Raw genomic sequence first — 26554 nt, 5'->3', positions numbered from 1 at the left:
TCCTGCCCACTTGTTTGCATTGTGACACATGCTTCAGTGCTCTGAGAGTGTTTATAGTGCTGTGAGTTTAACACTTCATGACTGAGAGCAGAACAGACACAATCTTCATCATCACACAAGACAAAAGAACAACAATGAACACAATCACCTTCTTCATCTGGACTCTCACACTGTTTGCTCAAGGTTTGCGTGAGACTGTTTTTACAATGATCATTAATTCTCATAAAATGTGTAATATATGTTTTTTTTTTCTTTCTTTCTTTCCTAGAGTGTAGAGGACAGTACACTGTAACTCAGAGTCCAGCAATACTAGCAGCTCAACCAGGACAAGAAGTGAGAATAAACTGTAAAACCAGCAGTGCAGTGTGTGGTAATCGTTTAGCCTGGTACTTACAGAAATCTGGAGATGCTCCTAAACTCCTCATATATGATGCTACAAGCCGTAATACTGGAACTCCATCTAGATTCAGTGGCAGTGGATCTGGCAGTGATTTCACTCTGACCATCAGTGGAGTCCAGACTGAAGATACAGGAGATTATTACTGTCAGAGTTTACACTGTCCTGGTAGTAGTTGGGTGTTCACACAGTGATAAAGAGTGGTACAAAAACCTCGGTCAGTCAGACGTCACAGTGATGCACTGATACAGCTGAGAGATACTGCAGCTGCTGATGGAGGATCACAAACAATGGTGTGTTCAAACTTTCAGAAACTTCATTTATTTATTATGATGTACTAAGTAAACATGTGAAATTTAATCTTATATCCCTTGCTTGCTTCCCCAGGTGAAAAAAAAGTACACTTTCATAATGTACTTTTTAGCTCTATTTTCTCACAATACTTTTGTACTTAATATACTAAAAATTCTTCTTTAGTACTTCTTAATATAATCTTAAGAACATCTAAGTGTACACAACTGCGTTATTTTGAGACACCATGAATATGAACTAAAATGTGCTTTTAACATACTATTTCTGTATTCAAAAAATGTATTTAGTTACCACTTGTAGTACAGTTGAACCTATAAATATTATTATTATTATTATTTATACTGAAAGCGCCACTACCAAATGAAAATTCCTAGTGTGTGCAAGAACAGTTACTAAAGCTGATTCTGACTGTGAACAAACAGCTAACAGGGAACATTTTGGCAAGATTCTCTCATAGTTATGAACAAACATCTTCCAGTAACATTAATAGAACGTTTGTTTAAAGTTATCTGGTCTTTAATAACTTTATTTATACATGATGTTTTTTCTGAAATGGTTTTGTTTGATTTTTTAAGGTTGCTGCTTGTTTCAGAACATCAAAAGAACATTTAAAAGTGGCGTTCCCATAATGTTTGAAGAGTAATAAAATGGAATGTTCTCTTAACGTTCACATAACCAAGAAAAAAAAAATTAAAACATTTAAAAAACAGAGACCATTTAGAAATAATGTTTTCATAACTTAAAGGGAACATTAGCAAAAAGTTCTTTTTAACACATTTTAACATCTTTTTAGCATATTTTAAAACATTTTCTTGAACATATTTTTGTTAGCTGGGCTGAGAGACGAGACACAAGAGCTTTTACATCAAAATTGACATCAAAATCAGAATGTATCTGACTAGAACAAACACTTTAGATATAGAAAGACGGAACCTGGAAGTCTAATTCACCGCTGGTTACTTTGGGATTTTCCTGTGCGGTTTTATAAATGTTTTTTTTCAATTTATGAGTAAAATAAGGTCTGTTGTAAATACAGCTTGACGATACTTTGACGTTTTGTTCTTCAACGTAAACTGCACATTCATACCCCAAACGTTCTTATCTATTTACTTATTAAAAACAAACATTTTAAATAAAATAAACATAACTGCTGCAACATTTGCATTTTCAGTATGGGTGTGTGCAGTGGTGTAAGTTTGTTTCAAAAAACAGGCGGGACAGGAGTGTGTGTGTGTGTGTGTGTCGGGGGGTATGCTAATACAATAATTCATGTTCAATTTCAATTATCAGTAAATCCTGTTTAATGTGATAGTTTCATCCTTAAAATCTACTATAATACACTATATTGTTAGTCCCAAGATTCTTCACATCAGTGAATAAATACATACATCTGCTGTAACTGTTTGTGTGCCCTCATGGTCTGATGGTTGACCTTTTGTTAAGCGTGTCAGAGGTTCTGGGTTGTAATCCGCCCTCGTATAGATAATCAACAGATTGAAGCGCTCGTCTGTGTGAAGACTGAACCTGAGCCTGATAACAGTGACAATGAACACTCAGCATGATTTCAAAAACAGCACATTCCAGAGCCAGATCGCCTCTTATTTAACAAATGAATTAAATTAATATTCTGCTAGTCAACTTTCATAGTATTATGTACATCCATGGCTTGAGATGTTTCAAAAAGTGGTGGGGACAATATCAACTCTTTAAGCCATGCAAATGACGTAGTAAAGGAAAACAAAGTGGGGAGTCCAATACAGACGCTGAGAAGGAAATGTCACTGTATATGGTAACTAGAAGTGAGCAACTTGCACACAACGTTAATTTCAAAGGAAAAATAAGACAGTAACTTGCAGCATATATAAATAAAATGTTTTTATATTTTTTTTTATAAACGAATCTAAATGAACATATTAAAAAATCATATTTTTTAAGTGTATACTACGCAAAAACGCAATGACATCACAACGTCATTTAGCAACAAATCGATCCGCATTTAGCAACTTCCTCTGAAAATTAGTTGGCAACCTGATTATTGTCACAGACACGCCAGGCTTACCATCACCCAACCACAGCGCACGTCATCACCCGAGTCTAATCACGCCTGCATCCCATCAGCAGCAGCACAAAAGGCACACACACTCACACAGTCACTGTCCGGTCTCGTTTGCACATGGTCTTACCTGTATGCTTACCTCAAGGACTCCTTCCAAGATACTTGCCTGTCTCCAGTGTGTTCCCAAGTCTTCTTCGTTGTTCCTCGTCTCGTGTGATTCCTCTGTTCTTCCAGCTCCTGTCCGTCATCTGCCTGCGATATCTGCAAGAGAAAAGACAAGTATCACTCCAGTATCCATATCTGCCATCAATTATCGCACTCTGTACCTGCTCCTGGTTGTTCATAAACTTATCCTGCATTCCAGTTTCTGCCCCTTCTGTATTGTAATGATTATGTTTCACCTCTTCATGTTTCCATTAGAAGCTGTGCTCACGGGATTTATCCATTTTTGATCATTGATTCTGTGATCGTCTGTTTGTTTAAGAATGCAGTGAATGTGCACTTATCCCGACTATCTAAACCAGGCTTGTTATAGCTGCACGTACTCATCCTGGATCAGCAAACGCGCAACAGACTGAGCCTGATTACAGTTTTTTTCAATTGCTAACATACATTTGTCCATTCTGTAGTCACATTTTCAAAACTCTAAACACATTTAGCAGAACATCCATCTGTTGTGGCCATACCATTAACACAATTCATGTCATTTTCACACAAAATGCAATCAATTAACACATTTTTTAAATGCTTAAATTTTCTTTTCATATAAGCTTACCTCATACCAAAATCATGGATCTTTCTCATCTTATTTGCAAAGTCTTAAACACAGCAAGTCAGAAATGAAGACCCAATGTTCCAATCTTTAAATATAGGATAAAACCTCTAATTCTGCAACAACAGCAGCTCAAAAGTATTGAAAAAAATATATAAAACAAATACTGAAACAATTGATAAGCATTTTTAATTAGCAGATCACTGAAATATTGAGCAGATTCCAGTCTCAGTTGGAAGTATAGTCAGGGGTTGAACTTCTTTCCATTACATGGACATACACAGTAAAATAGGACTCTTTGAATCGGATTCGTTCAGTGTGGATGAAGAACAACACAGAGGAGCAGAGAGAAAATAATATCTGGGTAAGAGAGAAGAATAGATGAAGGAGGAAAGGAGAAGTTGGATCAGGACAAGGGAGAAGAAGAGGTATGGGAGAGGAGGAAGAATGCTGGACTGTGCATCTCTGTTTTTTTCACTTACATGTGGAACCTATGAAAGCTTATTTCTGCCATGCTTAGAAAATAAAAAAGGTAATTATGTCTTTTTATCTCACAATTCTGACTTTTTAAACTCAATTCCTATTGTTTATATATCACAATTCTGAGGGGAAAAAGTCAGAATTGTGAGATAAAAAGTCACAATTACCTTTTATACTTTTTTTATTCTGTGGTGGAAAAAGCTTCAACAGTAACCAAAGGCCATGTATGTTGGATTTGTTGTTGATCAATGGCAGCAATTTCATGTTTTCATTTCAGTAAAAGCTTCATGTAAATCTTTTACTACAACGATTCCACTACCATTGTTCCATATATGCAGAATATGTGGTCTGCGTAGGGCACTAACTACCAAGGGGACACCATCCCACCCTCTATGAGGGCAACATCAACACCCCACACCCAACCCCAAAAAGAGATTTCAACAGAGGGAGACACTGAGGTCCTGCACTGGGGACCCATTTGACCAGCAGCTGCCCTGACCAATTCTGTTACTTTCTTCTTCTTTTTTTCTACTGCACGTTCTATAAAATAATGACTCACTTCTGTTGCCAAGAATGCACACATTCAACACTCAACCAAAAATGTAGAATGGCTTGCATGCCTTATACTATTACTGCAGTAAAAGGAAACTGAATTATAAAAACAATGGATTTCATATTTTCTCCAGTTTGAACCGAAACATGACAAGTAATGCAGTTTTCATAATGCCATCAACTGTTAGTATTTTGACAGTCATTGCGCTTTGATTGACTATATGTTCATGTTGAATAGAAAACTAGTGCTATGTTTTGACAGAATGACTCGATTTTGAATCAGTTTTGCTGTGTTTTGATAGAGTTAGTATGTGTTGAAAAAGGTTTTAGCATTTTGAAATGTGGAGTTTGTGTTTATATAACAAAATATGGTTTTGGGCAGAAAATTAACTATTTGGCTAACTGTGTGATGTTTGTGTGTTGCTGTGTTAAGAGTTTAGAAAAAGTACTTTAAGTATTGCTAAATGCTTGTTAGCAATTGAAAAAAACTGTAAACTAGGTCAAGCTGCACTTTTTCTCTTATCCTGGCTTTCTTAATTCTACTTTTGTACAATACCCCTCTGATAACCACACACACAGTATAGGTATGCAAACTCTTGAATGGGGTCATTTTTATAAATTATATTATAATTATATCAAGGGGTAAGCAAACTTTTGAGCTCAACTGTAACATTATAAAAATGAAAAGAGCCTCAAGATAAATGCTTCAGATAAATAGTTTTGAGCTGCAAATGATTTCTTCACATTCATTTGAAATTGTCCAGTATCATTTTCAGCGAACGGTTGTAATAAAGGCGAGGGACAGATCTATTCGCAGTGGTGTATAATTATTTAACAGAGCTCAAAATACTCAGAACACTAGAAACAGAACAACTGCCATATATTGCAATCATTATGAGCACAAGTTGTAATTGCTGCCAAATCATGAACACGTTTGTTTCTGCTCAAATGAGTACATGACATTAAAGGATTAGTTCACCCAAAAATGAAAATTCTGTCATTAATTGCTCACTCTCATGTTGTTCCACTCTCGCAAGACCTTCTTTCATCTTCAGAACACAAATTAAGATATTTTTGATGAAATTTTTTTTTTTATACCATAGAAAGCAACGTAATTTCCGTCATTCAAGGTCCAGAAAAGTATTAAAGACACCGTTAAAAAAGTCAACATGACTACAGTGGTGCAACCTTAATGAAAGCAATGCCATAACATTAAGGTTTGTTTTGTTTTGCACATGCCTGTGATGCTGACGCAGGAGCCGGCCAATGTAAATAGTGTAGCAGAATGACAGGGGAGAGATGAATTTGTTGAATAAAATCATTATTTTTGTTTTGTTTTTGAACACAAAAAGTATTCTCGTCGCTTCACAATATTAAGGTTGCACCACTGCAGTCACATTGACTGTTTCAACAATGTCTTTAGTATCTTTCTGGACCTTGAATGATGGGAATTTCGTTGCTTTCAATGGAGGATAAAAAATCCTCTGGAATTTCATCAAAATGACTTAATTTGTGTTCCGAAGATGAATGAAGGTCTTATGGATGTGGAATGACATGAGGGTGAGTAATTAATGACATAAATTTCATTTTTAGGTGAACTAACCCTTTATTAAATAGAGCTGATGACTCTGATGCCATCACTGATCAGTCTGACAGTTGAAGTGAGTTTGTTATGAACTGTAACTTGACGACACATTCAGTCAGCTGCAGTATCTCAGTAAAGGCTGTTGAACTGAACTGTCAGACGCTCCATTACTGACACTGCAGTTCCTCACAGTAGAAGAGCACAGTGTGTTTTAATGCTGCTGGAGCTCATGGATGTTGTTCAGTACCAGAGAACTGAGAAATCTTCCACCCTGAACACTGATATTGTGTCATTCAGAAACACAATTAAACCAAAGAGCTGCTGCAGTTTATTACATGAACTAATAATGAGCCCAGAACAGTGTAGAATGAATGATAGAAAGTGTTCAGTGACCTTACAAAATATTAATAATGACCAAATCAATAACATACATGATTCTGTCAATAGACTTCAGAAATGTGTGTATAATTGTTTGACATGTTTCACAACATGAGGAAGTTGTTATAAAATGAGTTTGATCTACAGTCTTCAGAATAATCATTTAAATATTGAGAGTCACTTTGCATTGTGACACATGCTTCAGTGCTCTGAGAGTGTTTATAGTGCTGTGAGTTTAACACTTCATGACTGAGAGCAGAACAGAACACAATCTTCATCATCACACAAGACAAAAGAACAACAATGAACACAATCACCTTCTTCATCTGGACTCTCACACTGTTTGCTCAAGGTTTGTGGTAAAATATTCATAATGATTAATAATTTATTTTAAAATGTGAAATTTGTTTAATTTTCTTTTCTTTTTTCTCTCTCTGAGTGTAGAGGACAGATCACTGTAACTCAGAGTCCATCAACAATAACAGCTCAACCAGGACAAGAAGTCAGAATAAACTGTAAAACCAGCAGTGCAGTGTATGATGGTGATCGTTTAGCCTGGTACTTACAGAAACCTGGAGAAGCTCCTAAACTCCTGATTTATTATATAAACACCCGCCAGTCAGGAACTCCATCTAGATTCAGTGGCAGTGGATCTGGCAGTGATTTCACTCTGACCATCAGTGGAGTCCAGACTGAAGATACAGGAGATTATTACTGTCAGAGTTGGCACTATCCAAACAGTAAATGGGTGTTCACACAGTGATAAAGAGTGGTACAAAAACCTCGTTGGGTCAGACGTCACAGTGATGCACTGATACAGCTGAGAGATACTGCAGCTGCTGATGGAGGATCACAAACAACACAATGCTGTATCAAACCTTTCAGACAGATTATTTATTTATTTTGATGTACTGAGCATGTAACACAATCTTTATATTATATAAATGTTAGTGGTGTTTGGTCCTGCAAAACTTTCCACTACAATGTAATCTAACTGCAGGAAAGTCCGTCACTTTAATTGCTCTTCCATGCTTCATCACTAGATGGCGTGTCTGTTACATAACTGAGTTCTCTATCTGTCAGTCACTTTGACGTTGTGTCATGTGATGACACTAGTGTAGTGTTCCCTTTCGTGGGAACTATCGACGCTACGTCAATATGGAACGTGAACGGGGCCAAATGTCTTTAAACGAAACGCGTGACTTTTGACCGTGTCAACACGCACTGTTTGTTCGCGTTAACGCAGCAATTTTTTACGTGTTTCTTTTGTGTGTGTAGACATGCACATTCTGGTCGTGTTAAGGCGTCAGTTGTCGTCGCGTTACTTTAGTACATGTAAAGACGCACAGTTTTACCATGTGTGATATGGCGCGGGATCAGTGCCAAAATCAAGCTTCCGAACGACCGACCGACCGACCGAACGAACGTCAAACCGAACGTCAAACCGAACGTCTATCCGAACGTCTTGTACTTTGAGCGTCTAACTGAGCGTGTCGACCCACGTGACGACCTGACGTGACGCCAGCTTCTTGAAATTAACTGGTTTTTAACCATGTAAGGTGCCAAGCTGATGTGTAAAGACTATTAATGGACATTACAGGCATGAAAGTATGTGTTTTACTAGCATATAACTGTAAAAAACATCCTAGTCTTAATTTGATCCGTACAATCATGTTAACTGTTAGCTTTATTGCCTACTGTACAATATAGCCTATACCAGTCCATCAGACCTCTTTACTTCCCAGGAAATCTACAGAATACCAATCAGGTAATGTGCTCCAGGACAGCCTTTAGTGTGGGCTGTTAAACTAAACTCTGCTGGTCGTGTCCCTGCAGGAACTAAATTGTATAGTCTTGCTTTATACACCTTTTTCCACCAGTTACTTTAAAAAATAATAATTAGTTATAGTAGTTACTTCTCACAAATAGTAGCTGAGTTAGTAACTACACTCTTAACCCGAATTAGTTGACTTTACTAGAAAATTGCGTGGAAACCCGTTGCACTAATCCATTTTAGTTTTTACACAAGATGAAACTAAACAGGTTAAGTTCTATGAACATAAAATCTTAAGTGGTGCAGTAGACAAATCAAGTTTACATTAGTAGTCTTTACTGAAATTCATTAGTTCACATTATTAATGTTTTTGAGTATACGTTATATAAAATAACTATCAAGTTAAATATAACATTTATTTCTACTTAAAATCATTTGTTTAAGTAATGTATTATAATTTAAAAAATGATACTACAAATTAATACAAAAAAATCTAAATTTAAGAAATTAAACAACAACAACAACAACATTTCAATGTTTTTTTTTTTTTATTGAAAAAAAAAAAAAAAAAAAGACACTTCAATGTACTCAATTTGTCAACCAAAAAGACAAGTAAAACATTTTTTTGCATAAGCAAATCTTTTTGCTTAACAATTGTAAATTGTTTAGAGGAGGAAAATTAACAGTATTCAACAATATGCAGACAAGCATTAAGATGAATGAAAATTAAAGATTAAAGAAAAAGACCACACACGCACACACACACACACACACACACACACACACACACACACACTCACTCACACACTCCATCTGTTGACAACTTTTCTCTTATCAATAGAGCAACAATATGCCGTTTTAAATATACAGTACACTTTTAGCGCAGAACACTGGTAAACTTTAGAGCACTTACTGCAGTGACTGGACTATCTGAAAAAGAATCTTCACCCTTCTTGAGAACAAAAAACATGGTAAATTCTATAGTTCCTTTGTGAATATCAAATTGTACACTTTTTTTTTTTTTTTTTTAATGTTTGTAAGCTGGGTTTTAGTTCACTGTGGCCCAATATGAGAAGTACTTGTTGGGTGAACTGGAATGTGTTCGTTGATTTGGGGTAGTTGAGATACAGTGCATATGCAAGTCCAAAGAGAATGCACACATCTTTTGGCAAGTCTTTAATACCTTCCATCACAACTTCTCCCTCAATGATGATCTTAATTGAAGCTGGATTGAGATGAAGGGAAGATGGGAGCACAGCACCTTCATGCTCAAGGGGGATCCCAAAGTCATGGTGGCAAAATGAGTGATCACCATCGGAGTCCTAACAACAGAGAACATTCATGACATTTCTCATTACATAACCATCAATAATGTTAAAGAATAGAGTCTTGTAATGAGCCAGACACATGAGGGAATGTGTGAATTAGTTGCATAATATGAATATAGATAAATAGTAGCAGAATATGAATATAGAAATAGATTAGAAAGACCTTTTGCTACTAAGTTTCAGTGATTTAAAAGCATTAGTTGACCCAAAAATGTAATTCCTGTCATTAATTACTCACCCTCATGTCGTTCCACACCCGCAAGTCCTTCGTTCATCCTCAGAACACAAATTAAGATATTTTTGATGAAATACAAGGGTTTCTGATCCACACATAGGTAGCCAAGTCAAAGCAAATTTTGACGTCCAGAAAGGTACTAAAGACATCATTAAAATAGTCAACATGACTGCAGTGATTCAACCTTAATGTTATGAAGAGCCGAGAATACTTTTTGTCCGCACAAACAAAACAAAAACAACAACTTTATTCAACAAATTCTTCTCTTCTATGTCAGTCTCCTGCGCAGATGACAGTGAACGCAGTGCTTCCAGGTTCTACGTCAGAACGCTGACTCAGTATTGGCCAGCTCCTGTGTCAGCACCACACGCATGCATTGTGATGCTCACGTGTACCGAGTCGGCGTTCTGATGTAAACAAGGAAGTGCTGCAATGCGTTTTCTACATCAACAGCATAGGAAACTGACAGGATAGAGAAGAAATTGTTGAATAAAGTCGTTATTTTTGTTTTGGCGCATAAAAAGTATTCTTGTTGCTTAAGGTAGAACCACTGTCACATGGACTATTGTAAAGATGTCTTTAGCATCTTTCTGGACCTCAAAAGGTGCAATGACGTTGCTGCCAATGCGTGGTGCACAAACCCTCAGATTTCATCAAAAATATCTTAATTTGTGTTCCGAAGAGGAACAAAGGTCTTATGGGTTTGGGACGACATGAGGGTGAGTAATTAATGACAGAAATTTCATTTTTGGGTGAACTAACCCTTTAGCTCTATGCATAAATTTTATCAAACACAAGGACTATCAATTAATAAAAGGATTATGTTGTCATGGTCCTTTGAGAAAATAAGTTACTTACAAAGCATGCTTTGAAGAAGCTTTTGGGGTTGTCACCAAGGACAATCGGGAGCCCTCTGAGCACCAGTGATGTAATATCAGTTGGCTCTTGAGTCTATTGGGTAGTAAAATAAACACAAAGTTACATAGCTAGAATAACAAAAAATTATCTACAAGATAGCTGGACCAACAAAGCACAATTCTGATTGTACTGGACAACCAATATAGTATCACTTTTTGTGACACGTTTTCATTACTGTAAAAAAAAAACACTGCAAGTGCATAATGGATATGGACTAACCCTGGTTTGGGTCAACAGCTGTCCAGCATTCCCTCTCTTAGATCGAAAGATATCAATTAGATGAAGACTGTGTTGATCAATGCTTTCATAGTATTCCTGCTTAAGGTTCTTTCCCACAATCCTGTTCAACTCCACGAACACCTGCAAAATATATATATAAAAATACAGAGCAGTACATTTAAAAACTAAATTATACTGTGCTTGAAGGTACACATGTTGTGTGTGAGAAAAGATAAAGGGATACTTCACCCAAACATGAAAATTTGGTCATTTACACACCATTATACTGTCCCAGGTGTTTATGAATTTCTGTCTTTCTTTGGATGAACACTAAGAAAGTTTTTCATAAATCATTTCTGTGAGCTTATATATAATACAACTGTACGGGACAGTAGTTGATGCTTCAAAAACCACACAAAGTGAACACAATGGTAATTCATACAAACCAAGACGTTGATTCATAAACTGTGGTGTTGTGTGTTATAGTGTTCGCTTTGTGTGATTTTTAAAGCGTCAACTTTGGGGGTCCTGTATAATTGCATTATATGGACTCAGAGATTAAATATTTTCTACAAATATTTGTTTGTGTTCATCTGAAGAAAGTCATATACTTCTGGGAAAGCATGAAGGTGTGTAAATAACACTGAACAATGACATCAAATAATAATAGATAGATAGATAGATCAGTATCACTCTTGAACATACCTGATCTCCTGTAAAAATGGCAGGACAGTGTCCACCATCTGGCTTATGGACCTTAAAAAGCACATTTTTGAACCGTTACCATAGTACACCAAAGAGACATAGGCTATGCTAATGTTAGCCACGAGCATCTGTATACATCCACACATGCTGATATGGACAGAAAAAACAACAAAATGCAAACTGTGAACATACAGAAACACACTGGCTAACGTTATAAACTGTGACTTGACAGAAACAGCAAATTTAAATGTTAACGTAAGCTAATCTGTGAACTGAAGGAAGAAAGAAAAAAAAATGTCGACCGACACATTAACACTACATTTTTACCGTTCAACTAACATCGGCCCCCGTTTTGGGGTAATCACTTTATCAGAAAGATAAGATTTATACACTCACCGTTTAAAGTTTCTTTTAAAAATCCATGTTTAGCGTGCAGCATCGGCCAGGACGAGCAGGCTTTTCAAACAGCGCGCTCCTCTCACTGTCAGTCACCTGTTCCAATAGGCCCCTCCCTCCCTCGCAAAAGCATAATATTCCGAGTTATCACAGCTTAACATGATCAGTGCGCTCAATACTTCGTCTGATTAGTGCAAACAACTAATTTGATTTAGTTATGACAATGCTTTTTCAAAAACAACAAAGAATCAGTAATGACCACTTAAAATGTTTCATTAAGAAAAAATAGCCGTCCAAATTAGCCGTCCAAGCATGTGGAAAAGGATACAATCGAATCATGAGTTAAATTAAGGTAAGAAAAGCACAAACGTGTTACAACGTGTCTTTACACGTAAACAACACGTTGGGAAGACGATCGGTTACTCGCACTTCCGACCGATCGCCATAGGAACGCGTTAACAACACGTAAGCACGTGTAGGAACGTGTTACATGAAATAAATATATGATATTTCGCTAGGTGGCGACAAGTGTCTGATAAAATGTATTTTATGTATCATTGTATCATTTATTCAAGAGATCAGTTCAAAAACTCAAGGCTGTGGAAATAAAGTCTGTTGTTTATCCTTTTGATATTTCATTTTAAAAAGTGACTGTCTATCGTGTTCTGATATAGCCCCTACATTTCCCTTCATTTGTAAAATTCAAAATTCACCTCTGCAATTCTTCAATTCATGACACATTAAAAAAAAAAAGTCTAATAGAAATGTATAGAAAATATGCTTGACACTTGACAGTTTATGGCAACTAGTTCAACCATTTTGCATTAAATGACTCATGCAAGGAACTAATGTTTTAAGGGGTAAAACTATTCATCAGGGAACAAATATCATATTTAATCTAAATGACAATTGATGAATTAGGAAACAGCAGACACACAATCAATTGCATGACTGTACCAAAGAATTTTCCATTTTTTTTCAAGAGAATGAGAAATTGCTTTTATGATAGCCTAGTATGTATTTTTCATGTCTGATAATAAAATAAAAACACAGCAACACACTTCTACAGAATGTAAAGTATAAGTTATATAGACAATATATTTTCTAAAAGGCATGCCTCAATATTGACTTTTGAGCTCGGGTAGGCTACATAGCCTACCTTTAATCAACCAAATCAATCCTAGTTTTTATTTGTGTGTGTAGACAGATAATTTTACAGATAATTAAAGATAATTTTGTCACCAAATCTCATTCAACTGAGATGAAGGAAAGAGGGTATGAGCAACTGTCCACTAAAGGAATTGTAATGTTAAACTTTCATTCAAAAACATTTTAAAGGCTCTCCTGAGGCTTCACATGATATCACCTGAATATTCTGTTGATTTCATGGGAAAAAGGATAAAGAGACTCTGATGATATACTATATAGGCAATTACAATAATTAACAATTTATTAATTTAGAGTGTCTTGCATGGACTGTGAACATTGCAGCAGGAAATAAAATTAACAATAACAACAAGTTAGAATGATAATATAGGTCAAATTAAGAATTTAGAATGTCTGTGGACAGTCTGCTTTTTGAAAGTAAAACAATGGAGGAGCACATGGATTCAGGAAAGAAATATGTTTGTGTTAGTGTTGTTTTAGATGTGTATTGCCTGTAATGTCCAGGATTTAGTATTTAGGTATAAAATATCTTTATTTAGTGCCTATAATGTCCATTTAGTCTTTATTATCAAATAGATGAAATTAAAAAATAACATTATAATAGGCCTATTTAAACATAAATGTGAAATACGTTTTCTTTAATGGCTACCAACAGTAGCCTACAGTACAGATAAATTTCATGTCGTGAATAAGAGCGGATCATAAGTCAAGAAGGATCAAGCATAATTTATTTTTAGACTTATTTGTTGGCCAGTTGTAGCCTGTGCAATAAATATTAAAAGCTCTAAACCATCTATTGTTTTATTGTTCCATAGTAATGATAATATTTACAATAATATATTGAATTTGATAGTTGTCTCTCACGTTGCCCCACAGCAACATTAAAATAGTGTAGATTAGGTACAATGTTTTATAAAAATATTTTATTCTATTTAGTGTCCATTTCATTCATTTAACATATTTAATATTAGGGCATCCAAGTTATTTGACATATTTGAAAAAATAAAATTAAAAAGTAACCCAATAGTTACTTTCCCTGGTAATTGAGAATGAAGTAACTTAGTTACTAACTCAGCTACTATCTGTGAGAAGTAACTACTATAACTAATTATTATTTTTTAAAGTAACTGGTGGAAAAAGGTGTATAAAGCAAGGCTATACAATTTAGTTCCTGCAGGGACACGACCAGCAGAGTTTAGTTTAACAGCCCACACTAAAGGCTGTCCTGGAGCACATTACCTGATTGGTATTCTGTAGATTTCCTGGGAAGTAGGATAAAGAGGTCTGATGGACTGGTATAGGCTAGGGTGAATTGCCCTAATGTGGGACATTTTTTGCATTTCAGACTTCTGTGACATATTGCGATTTGTAGCCAAAACATTAAATTCACACACAATATCATTTTAAAAAACCCAGGAGGTCTCCTAATCAAATCAAAAGAGAAAATGGAGATAACACATTCATAAAAGAAATTATAGACATATTAGTGCTCTTAGTGCAAGTCGTCTAAAACAATCTGGTGCTTCCTAATGTGGGACAGTTGTATCCCTAATGTGGGACACTGAAAATTCTATGATAAAAGGCCAAAATGTATGATGATGATAATAAGAACAATGATAATAATAATGATAATGACGATAATAATAATAATCATCATAATAAAAGGTCTATGAAAAGGCCAAAGTCTATGATAAAAGGCCAAAATCATTTGATTCATGCAGAATAGTAAAAATCTTCTTAAGTTAGTAATTCTCTTGGTTATGGATGGATTGATTGATAATTGAACATCATCAAAAAATAATACAATATGATAGTTTTTATGCATTTATTGTAAAGACATTAGGCAACTATTTTCATAGGCTATGTTATGTTATATATAGAAAAGAGTTGAATGCACAGTCAAAATTCTTCACTGTTCTCTTCAACAGCCATAGCCTAGGCTTATTTAAAGGCAAAATATAACATCTTGCAACCTGCAAAAAATAAATTAAAAAAACCTGGAACAAACTTTAGGCTAGATTTAACCTCGAGTCAAAATTCATAAAAATGTTGTGAACTGCATAAATGTTTAAGATCATTTGGCCTAATGTTTTCTAAACAACAAACAAACACAATCATTCTATTATTGCACAGCAACACTAAAACACTGTAAATTACCATTTTTGTCCCACAAACCATGCCCCACCACACATTTTTGACTGACTAAAGTACTGTCCCACATTAGGCAACCATACTGTCCCACTTTTTGAAACCACATTTCCTAAAGTGGGACACTAGGAAATTTGATAAAAATATAAAATATATAGTTTACACATACAATGTTATAGTATTTTTTGATGGACATACATTTCATAAGCACATTAGGCCAAAAGATATAATGATTTTTTTGTTTAAAATTAATTTTTACTCCTAAATGTCAAGTTTGTCAAAACTCTATGTCATTGACCTTTGGGTAGCTTTCACACGAGGTCCTTCCTTTCTGATGATTGCTACAGTCTCATATATGACTGGACATTTGAGAAGCTATGTGATTTTGATCACATGGCACCACAGCTTTAGATAACCTATAGTTTCACTGACATTCATGTATTTATGTGGGACCTACAAACACTAAACCTTAGGTGTCCCACATTAGGCAGTGTCCCACTTTAGGGCAATTCACCCTATATTGTACAGTAGGCAATAAAGCTAACAGTTAACATGATTGTATGGATCAAATTAAGACTAGGATGTTTTTTACAGTTATATGCTAGTAAAACACATACTTTCATGCCTGTAATGTACATTTATAGTCTTTACACATCAGCTTGGCACCTTACATTGTTAAAAAACAGTTAATTTCAAGACGCTGGCGTCACGTCAGGTCGTCACGTGGGTCGACACGCTCAGTTAGACACTCAAAGTACAAGACATTCGGATAGACGTTCGGTTTGACGTTCGATCGGGTCGGTCGGTCGTTCGGAAGCTTGATTTTGGCACTGATCCCGCGCCATAGTGTGACTTGTATGGAAGGCCATGAGGGCCAAATATACGTGAATTTTAACACGTCAACAACACGTTAAATACGTGTATTTCACGCGTATTTAACGCGTATTACTATGGAACGCGAACGGGGCCAAATGTCTTTAAACGAAACGCGTGACTTTTGACCGTGTCAACACGCGCTGTTTGTCCGCGTCAACGCGACAACACACGCAGCAGCCAATGAAATTGTTGTATTTGAGACTATATTTGCATATGTGACGCGATGGTACGTATGGCCTGGTTGGTATATACCTATACAAACATCAGATGTCATGTTTATTCATGAAGCATGTCGTAATGGTATGCTGGTATGCACGTATACAAACATCAAGGGAGCATTGGTACGTTTTGTGTGTGATGTCAGCCTTAAGTCATGATTTGTCATGCCCTTTTAAGTTGTCCTGCGTTCTTTCTCCGATACAAAAGTCAACAGCTGAAACCATCATGGCTCTTAGAAGTTTTTCAGAATAGTCTATCATGAATTATCAATGCAGATTTTCAAGAGGTGGTTTCCTGGACAGGGTTTAAATTATGCCAGGAGTAGGCCTTAATGAATAGTTAATCGTGGGTTAAAAAATTGCTGTCTGGAACAAAGATTAAGCACAGATTACTAAAACCTGGACTATGAGTCCTGAACTAAAATAAACAGGATTCATTTACGGTTTTATCTAATTGCTTACACATAATTTCTGAAAATATGGCTCCATTTCTTGTAACTCTACACACAAAACACACAACATACAAAACATCAGACATCTCTTGCAAAAGCAACACTTTGTGCAAAACTATTTTAACTCTTCCAAAAATGTTGTTTTTGAGTATAAGGGGTTAAATTGGGCCGGAGCCGTCCGGAGCTGAGCCCCGGCACATAGGCTTACCATGGCTCGACATACGTTTGTCCGGGACTGCGGGACAAGTGAATTTTTTGATGTGAAAGAGAATTTTACTTGCCTGACCAGATAAGTAGCTTGATTAAAATGTCAATAACAACCAAAACGCGAGAATGATTCATTTAGCTTAAGTGGCGATTGATAGTGTGTAATGTAGGCTACATTGGCGTTGATATTGCGCTGTTGAGGCTCACGTAACCTCTTGAGGAGAATTCAAAACAAATGAAAAAAGAACAAAGAAATTCAGTTATCATGTTACAAAAAAAAAAAAAAAAAAAAAAATCAATATGTGGGGTTTTTATAGCTAGCTATTTACGACATGTTATATGCTTAACTTAGCCTATATATATATATATATATATATATATATATATATATATACACACACACACACACACATATATATATATATATATATATATATATATATATATATATATATATATATATATATATATATATATATATATATATATATATATATATAAAAGCATCACACGACCGAAAGTGGTGAATTCCTGAATATCACTTTGATTGAAATTGACACTAATTTTATACAACAGTTCAATAAACAAGTAGTTAATATTAATTACGTTAGTTATTTTAGAAATAGCAGAAGGATCCTTCACAGCAATAATTCACAAACATCAGTTATAGCCCCCGAGGAACTAAATTTTATTTAACAGTAAGCTCAATAAAGTATAAATGTAATGGCCAACACATCTCAGTTTAAACACTGGCCTATAAGCATCGCTAATTGTAGAAAATAAATTATACAAGAAAATGTTCATGCCTCGCAGTAAAAAAAAAAAAAAAAAAGAATAAAGAATATAAAGAACTAGGAGAAAAAACATAGGCCTGCTTTAAAAGAACAACTCTATCAGTTATAGGCCTATGCTATGCTCTATTCTATATATCAGCTATATACTGTATTTTGAGAAAAACTAACGTTATATACATCTTAAAATACCAACTTTTGAGGATTAACTTGTTTATTCTTTTTATCAACTGACTACCACAAACAAAAAAGCAAACACTCTACCGAATCCTTTGCGCTCTCCGAGCGTTTTGATGCGCAAAGTCTTTCACTGCTGCTTTAATGTCGATGTTACGAGCATGCATTCTCAATACTCAAAAGAGCTAAACTGGACAGTCTTTCTCGTGACATTGTGGTCCGGAGAAATGTACATCAAGAGCTCATGTGCACGAGAGCCAAGAGAACTGGTAACAGCAGCAACGAGCACTGGCCATAATTTCAAAAACACAGACCTACGAATTTCTTATCGAATGGAGATGTTTCTTTCTTTTAGGTACAATTATTCACTGAGTTTAAGTTAATTTTCACTTCACGTTTCAAAAGAGACGTTTAAGAAAGATTCTCGCAGAGAAAGCTGAAAGCGCACCCTATTTTGTATTTATTATTATTTTACAAAAATACAAGGTTTTGTTGTTATTGTGAGTGAACCGGTACACAAATAAAAGTAGACCATTTGTAGTTTTGCACTAATCTAAAGTCTATTTTAATTTGTTTCAGCTGTCATGAGGAAACAATCCATCAGAGCGCGCCGGCGCGTTCGTCGACCAGAGGGATAAAAAATGTAGCCAATTTAGTTTCATATTTATATTTAAATATTGAGCTATAGCCTTATATATATATATATATATATATATATATATATATATATATATATATATTTTTTTTTTTTTTTTTTTTTTTTTTTTTTAATTTCACCTATTATGAAAAGTGAATAGCCTAGCATGATGGATGCGCAATGTCAGGAGACATGCAGCGGGTCAGACATGAGTTTGACCACTTCATTAAGTTTTGTTTTATAGTAAGTCTTTCTTTAAAGTGAATTTCGTTGTGTAGAAATTGTATCTTAATTTCAATCAATGTTTCATCAACCAATTGCCTATAATAATTAGGAAGAAAACCAAAACGTCGGGTGTGGAATGGATTGAAGTGCGTAACAAACGAACTTTCCGCGGCCTTTGAATAAGCAATAGACGTATTTCTGTTTTTATTAAATTTCTTAAATACATGTCTTTATTACTTAATTAATTGATAAGATACACAGTAAAATCAACAGTGTTAATCAAACAGTGTTAATCTGCATTTACTCTTAAGGAGTTAATTTAACAACAAATAGTGAAAAATACCCCCTAGTGTTGGTGAAAATAATCAGAGTTGAATTCTGCTTCGTTAAATTTACTCTGTTAAGCTCCGCCCCTTAAGCCAACTCTGAAGACCTGAGCGGAAGTTCTCTCGTCGCCATTTTCTTTTGCCTCGCACTAAAAGGTAAGTTCTTTTAATTAACTTATTAAAACGTAAGTTTAATATTTGATATTAACAATTGTGCTGATAATAATGCAGTTGTAGTTTTCTGATCTGGTTTAACTTGGTTTAAACTCGGAAATACTGAATAACTTCGCTGCAAGTCACTAGGCCTATGTTGGAGAAATGTGTTTTTTCGTCACAATGTGGTAATAAAGTTTAGATTATGTCAGTAATCTTACTTAATTTGATTTTCAGCTGTAGTTAGGTGTATCCGTTTAATGTGTTTATAGTTTTTTTAACGTTTAATTATCTAACGTCACAATAGGGTGTAAGCTGACACATTTTTATGTGTTTGGATGGTCGAAATCTTGCAGGTAGGGCTGTGGCTGGTGTTTTCAACATTTTATAATGTAAACGTAACGATGAAGTTAATTCTAAATTCGATTTGTCAAATGCCACCATAGTATTTTTATTGAAGCCACGTAAGTTAGATGGCGCTGTGGGATAGCGTTAACATGGCCCAACACTGCGCAACGAAGAAGGCGATGGGTATTTTAAAAATACCCGCTTTTTTGTTTCTCGTCACTTTAACCTTCTGCGATGATTACGGTAGCACGAACGACTATTTTATATTATTGTTAGACATAAACAATCAGTTGACTTGAGCAGAGCGGCGGTTGATACAAGTAACGCATATTGAAATTCACTCTTTGTTAGCAGTGACTGTTATTGGCATGGCACATATTGCTGAACTAACGTATTTTGTTCTCTTTTTTGTTTTAATTAACAAGCTTCTCCTGTGCACTCAAACAAGTCCCTGTCTTCATCCTTTGACTCCACTGACTCACAGGACACACTCATTATTGAAGAACGGTTTTCAAGTACACGAATGAGGCTCGATGATGAAGCTAAAAAAGGTGGGCAACACGTTATTACTTATGCATTTGAGGGGGAAAGAAAAAAAACTTACTGTTGAAACTAATAAATCAATTTAAAAATCCAACATTAATTTGATCTTTGATTAAACATTTAGAAGAATATGTATAAATATATATATATATATACATACACTTTTTTTTATTTTTTTTTATTTTGCAGTACATCACAACCAAGGAATGTGAATGAGAAATATCCCAGAGTAATTGTGGTGTTCCTGTATCTCAGTGGACCCCACCCCCACGTAAGTATCACACTTTTTAAGTTTTAAATGGTGTATTTTGCTCTTGGATTTAAGTTTTTTTTTTTTTTTTTTTTTTTTTTTTTTGTCTTTTAAAATTTGTCTTTTGTCTTTCTAAGGAGCATTGCTATATTGGTGAGCGTGCCACCAGATACTTGACATGGAGAATCAAAACTATACAGAGAGGCATTGCTAAAGAACAAGGAGTATCATTTAAAGGTACAAAATGAAATGAGAATTTCATTGTGTCATCTTTCATGGCAGTTTTATTGCCATGGTGTTGCATTAAAGGGTTAGTTCAACCAAAATGAAAAGTTCTGTCATTAATTACTCACCCTCATGTCGTTCTAAGACTTGTTCATCTTCAGATCACAAATTTTCTTGATGACAGAAAAATCTTTTTGATGACAGAAAGCTGTCAGATTTCTTTCCATTGACAGTCTTTGCAACTGACACTTTGATGCTTTAAAAAGTTCATAAAGAGATTGTAAAACTAATCCATATGAATTGAGCGGTTTAGTCCAAATTTTCTGATGAGAATCGGTCGCTTGTTATGATGAACGGGTTTAATTTTTGTTTTTACTCGCATGTAAACATTGATCAGCAAACATAAGCAGAAGCTCAACCGAAACTGAATAACGCACAAGGACTGTGCTGGTTACGTGCTGCATAACCAGCGTTTGAGCTTCCGGATGAGGTTTGGTTTTGTGTGTTATTAAGGTTCGGTTGAGCTTCTGCTTATGTTCGCTGATCAATGTTTACATGTGAGTAAAAACCTAAATTAAATCTGTTCATTATAAGCGATCAAGTCTCTTCAGACAATTTGATCTAAACCCCAATTCATATGGATTAGTTTTCCAATGTCTTTATGAACTTTTTGAAGCGTCAAAGTGTCAGTTGGAAAGGCAGTCTATGGAAGGAAATCTGACGGCATTCTGTCATCAAAAATATCAGTTCCAAACAAGAACAAAAGTCTTATGGGTTTGGAACGACATGAGGGTGAGAATTTTCATTTTGGGGGTGAACTAACCCTTTAAATGTGACTAAGGATTAACTATGCTAATATAGCAATAAACAAGCAGTGTTGATCTTAAAATGCTTTTGTTGTTCATCAGGAAAAGGATTGTCTTGTCAAGGCCAGAAAAGGCGTCTACATCTCAAGTGGGGATTAGCTTGTCTTCTAGAAGGTTTGTTTTTATTTATTACTATTTTTATTATTATTTTCTTGTAGTTTTCTTTATTTAACATTAGTCCTGTGCAATTTGCTTGGTTTTCTCAGAGTGAAACAAGCATTGAGGAACATCTTCAAGACATCGCTGGAAGTGCTCAGTCCTATCACCTGGCTGTTGAAACGGAGAATTCAGTTCACCAGTTCTTCATTCTTGATCAACATGTCATTCCATGCAAGTCAGCCTCTTCTTTTGTTGCCTTTTGATGAAATGTTTTAATGGGATTATGTTTAATGTTTAATGGGTTTAATTCACCTAAAAATGAGAATTCTGTCATTAACTCTCCCTCATGCCGTTCCAAACCCGTAAGACCTTCGTTCATCTTTGAAACAACAATGAAGATATTTTAATGAAATCTGAAAGTTTTCTGTCCCTCTGTTGACAGTTTACACAACTAGCACATTCAAGGCCCCGACAGGTAGTAATGAGACATTAAAGTAATCCATGTTACTCTGTTGGTTTAACCTCAACTTTATACACGCATTCACACAACGACTGCTTTCATTTCAGCAAATCACTCATGCGTCGTGGTGCTCTCATGTACGCAAGTCCGGTTTTGCGTTGCTTCATAAAACTGAAGTTAAATCAACAGAGTCACATGGGTAACTTTAATGATGTCTTTACTGCCTTTCTGCACCTTGAAAGTGGTAGTTGTGTAGGCTGTCAATGAAGTGACAGAAGTCTCCCAGATTTCATCAAAAATATATTCATTTGTGTTCTGAAAATGAACAAAAGCCTTACAGGTTTAGAATGAAATGAGGGTGAGTTAAGGAGAGAATTTATTTTTTGGTGAACTAATTTTAAGGCACACTTTGTTTTGGGCACCATTTATAACACTATTCTACACAAGATGTACACTCTTGTTGTCAGAATGAAAGTGTACAACAAAGATGCTGGCAAAGTGAAGTCCTTGTATTGCTGAGGTTAGAGCAAGGCTGCTTAGCTAGGTGGTTCAACAGATTCTGTACTGCATACAGTGATGTATTGTCATTTCATGCAGATGTGATGTATTTTTGTGCATATACGTGTATGTTTTTTGAGCCTGACAACGTTTAAATAAATGTTTTAAATGTGATGTCGTTGAACTTGTTTTCTTTTCTGTTTTGAAAACACCAATTGGTTTTTGAAATTTGAGAATTTTTCACTATTACAAATGTAAATAAACTCTACATAAGTTAAATATTAACACTAATCTGAGTTAATTTTCCGCTAGTGTTAAACTCTAGTAACACCAAACAGAGTTAATTTCTCCTAGTGTTAAACTCTAGTAACACCAAAAAGAGTTAATTTTCCCCTAGTGTTAAACTCTAGTAACACTATTAAGTGTTGAGCAGTGTTAAATTTTTACTCAAAATAGAGTTAATTTAACTCTGAAAATTTAACACTATGACGAGAGTCAATTTATCACCAATTCTGAGTGGGACCAAATACACTCGGGCCGAGTGTTAAATTTGACTCTTATAGAGTTCATTTAACACTGCAAAATTTACTGTGTATTTTTGGTCTAACAATATATTTTAGCTGGTCTAAATTTTAAGTTAGACACAAATTTGCGTAGGCCAATACAAGGTTCCCTTCTAGACACGAGAGTAAATTGCTGTTTCGGCCGCAAATTTTAGATCGGTGCATCAAATGATAAAGGCCTGAACTAAATTCATGTATTTAAATAAAAGAATAAAGAAATAACTCTAGACTTATTGGCTAGACTACATTTGGAGAAGAACTTCAGACATTCCGGTAGCTGACCATTAGCAGAGCTGGCGATAGGGGTAAATAGGCCTACATTTGGGCAATATACAATAATAATAATAATATTAATAATAACAACAATAATAATGTCTCAGCAAAGACCGAACACATATTTATTTGTCTGACTCATGTCCGCTAACAGTAGGCTAACATAGCGCATCAAAGCTTGCTGTTGGCTACCTACAAACGGCGATGGAAAAAACAGTGAATTTTCCCCCCTTTTGTGGTAATTTAGCACTATTTTTTTATGATCTTCTGCTTGCATTTTTGGGCTTAAACCGCGGGGGCTGCGGGGGTGTCCCATACGCCCCTGCCTGGAAACAAAACAGAGACAGAACAGTATAAACAAACTATACAACCAACTAAACACCAAATTACAAAAACATTATTAGGCTATGTGAAAGTGAATAAAGTTCACTTTGTTCACTGTGTGTGTGTTCAGTTATAAATATGTGCAGTGTAAATTAGCCTTCATACACTTAGAAATTATATATAGCCTAACTTTAAAAAACAAACAATAACCCATATAGATAAATTATAATAATTGTATAATATTGAGAATTTAGCCTACTTAATATACATTGTAACATAAGGCTACACACTAGCACTGTAGTCAGTTAAGCAATTAATTAATAATTTACATTAATGTAGCCTATAGGCTACATCTAAAGGTAAGTCTGCTTTAAAAAAAAAAAAAAAAAAAAAAAAAAAAAAATTATATATATATATATATATATATATATATATATATATTACACTTCCACATGTACAGAATGTGCGCGTTAAGAAACACGTTCAAATTTGTCGTCTTAACATGGTAAAACTGTGCGTCTTTACATGTACTAAAGTAACGCGACCACAACTGACGCCTTAACACGACCAGAATGTGCATGTCTACACATACAAAAGAAACACGTAAAAAATTGCCGCGTTAACGCGAACAAACAGTGCGTGTTGACACGGTCAAAAGTCACGCGTTTCGTTTAAAGACATTTGGCCCCGTTCGCGTTCCATATATTTCACGCGTTAAACACGCGTGAAAAATCAACGCGTTAAATACGTGTATTTGACGTGTACTTCACGCGTGAAGTACGCGTTAAATACGCGTGAAATATGCGTTAAAATCAGTTTGAACGGGTCATTGTCATTGGCTGCTGAGAACTTGGGTCAAACCATTTCTGTGATCTTAAGGAGGTGTACCATTCATTTACTAACTAAGATGCCACCATTTCACATGCTAGATCAGCTTATTCTGCCTTTTTATTTGGTTATTTTTGTATAATCTTTAGAAATAATATATTTAAATTGCAGTTTAATGAAAAAATAATTTAATTTTCCCACTTATGCCTTTTTTTCTTTTTACAACGCCCTTACCTTTACTGACAATAAAATGCAGCATTAAGCTCACTAAATGTGAGTATGCTCTCATATGACCTGCAAAGTTTTTTCTCAGGTGTGTGTTGGGGTGAGACACATAGGCTAACTGAAGTGTGTGACTAGAGATGATAGACCTGCTGCACAGTTTTGTTCTAAAGAAATAGTGCAGGGCAGCGTTTCCCAAAAGCATCGTAAGCTTAAGTTGATCGTAGCTCCATGAAACCAATGGAGCTACGATCAACTTAGGCTTACGATGCTTTTGGGAAACGCTACCCAGGGGTGCGTTTCCCAAAGCGAACTATGGTCGCAAGTTTGGTCACCAACGATGCTTTCGGGAAACTCACCCCAGGTTAGTAATATAATTTTAAACTTATAATAATGTAGATGCTCTCTTGTGTTTGTGTCAGAACATGGGTGCGGAGCGCAAGCTCAAACCCTTTGTGACATACTGGATCGAAAATATGTGAAATAAGTTATTTCTAGTCGACTAGTACTAGTTCATTTAAGCCATTAGTGACTAATCACATTTAAATTCATTTAATTTCTTAAATACTGGAGAGAATAAACCATATTAATGAGCGTTTACGCAATATCTATATAGCACTCAAGGGCACGCATAAACCTTGCATTAAGAACTGGCAAAAGTAATGATTATGAAACTGGCAAAAAACAGCAAGGAGACATTTTAATTGTTTACTAATAAAACAAAAATTGACATTGCTGACTCTCATCATCTCCGCAGAGATGCACATTTCATTCGGATAGGCCTACATAATCAGAGAGTAGCCTATCTCTTTTCGCTTTGAATTATTTCGTTTAAAAAAAGACATATATTAAAAGGCTATATTCTGTTCTAATTCAATTCGGTAAATTAATATTTGATTAAAAAATTATTGAATTTTTGTAAATAATTTTTTTTGGTGCATCGATGTTGCGCTGTAGATTAGTTAAAGCTTGCTCGCACAGGCAATTCAGCCGATTTAATTTGATTTTCCGACATATGAAATGCATATCTATCTGCAGTGCGGCCTTTCTGCAGTTATTTACATAAATATAGCCTATATATTAAGGTTAAGATCCAGAACAAAAATGAAACTGGCACGAATCTTTTGCTATGTGTTTGATAACGCATATGCAAGTACCCAGAATCTACAACGATCTATTATGCCACATTAAAGAGCGCCAAAACGGTATTTATTGCTTGAATTTCTTAATGAAATGGACAGAATTTTAAATCTGAGTCTTTGTTCCATATCAAAAGCAACACAAAGCTTTAAGCCTTTTGCAATTTATTGAGTGGGAGGTGTCAACTGAAAAAGCCATATAGCCTGGGAATCGATATTGGTCTTATGAATGTGACCAAAACAGCAAGGAGACATTTTAATTGTTTATTAATAAAGTAATGTTTTCTGAATCGGTGTCGGCTGCAAAGATGAAGTTGACATTGACTCTCCTCGTCTCCTCATGGACACGCTTAGAGAGAGAATGAGCATTCCATTCGGTTTATTCTACATAAACAGAGAAGCCTATTTCTTTTCGTTTTGAATTATTTCGTT

General features: G+C 35.2%; 1 protein-coding gene and 2 long non-coding RNA genes across 7 annotated transcripts; 2 read left to right on the top strand and 1 right to left on the bottom strand.

Moving 5' to 3' along the window:
* On the top strand, nucleotides 1-7295 carry LOC125273211. The gene is made up of 5 exons (XM_048198461.1): nucleotides 1-183; nucleotides 269-587; nucleotides 3000-3055; nucleotides 6792-6884; nucleotides 6970-7295. Exons 1-5 carry the CDS (start codon nucleotides 78-80, stop codon nucleotides 7293-7295), a joined length of 900 nt encoding a protein of 299 aa, XP_048054418.1. The 5' UTR covers nucleotides 1-77.
* A 1588-nt stretch (nucleotides 7296-8883) lies between these two features.
* Nucleotides 8884-12515, bottom strand: LOC125280107. The gene is made up of 5 exons (XR_007187533.1): nucleotides 12108-12515; nucleotides 11712-11762; nucleotides 11007-11147; nucleotides 10728-10820; nucleotides 8884-9628 (listed from the first exon to the last, which is right to left on the bottom strand). It is a non-coding gene; the product is annotated as an uncharacterized LOC125280107 (long non-coding RNA).
* Nucleotides 12516-19264: 6749 nt separating this feature from the next.
* On the top strand, nucleotides 19265-22947 carry LOC125280086. 5 transcript variants are annotated; one of them, XR_007187530.1, is made up of 7 exons: nucleotides 19534-19672; nucleotides 19792-19840; nucleotides 20258-20383; nucleotides 20565-20646; nucleotides 20763-20862; nucleotides 21759-21830; nucleotides 21923-22947. It is a non-coding gene; the product is annotated as an uncharacterized LOC125280086 (long non-coding RNA). The 5 variants fall into 5 exon arrangements; XR_007187526.1 differs by lacking the exons at nucleotides 19534-19672; nucleotides 19792-19840 and adding an exon at nucleotides 19265-19487; XR_007187529.1 differs by lacking the exon at nucleotides 19792-19840.
* The last annotated feature ends 3607 nt before the right edge of the window (nucleotides 22948-26554 follow it).

Source organism: Megalobrama amblycephala, linkage group LG1 (genome assembly GCF_018812025.1).
Source record: "Megalobrama amblycephala isolate DHTTF-2021 linkage group LG1, ASM1881202v1, whole genome shotgun sequence".
Lineage (NCBI taxonomy): Eukaryota > Metazoa > Chordata > Actinopteri > Cypriniformes > Xenocyprididae > Megalobrama > Megalobrama amblycephala.
Note: the sequence above shows the minus strand (reverse complement) of the source record. Positions and strands in the feature narration are given on the sequence as shown.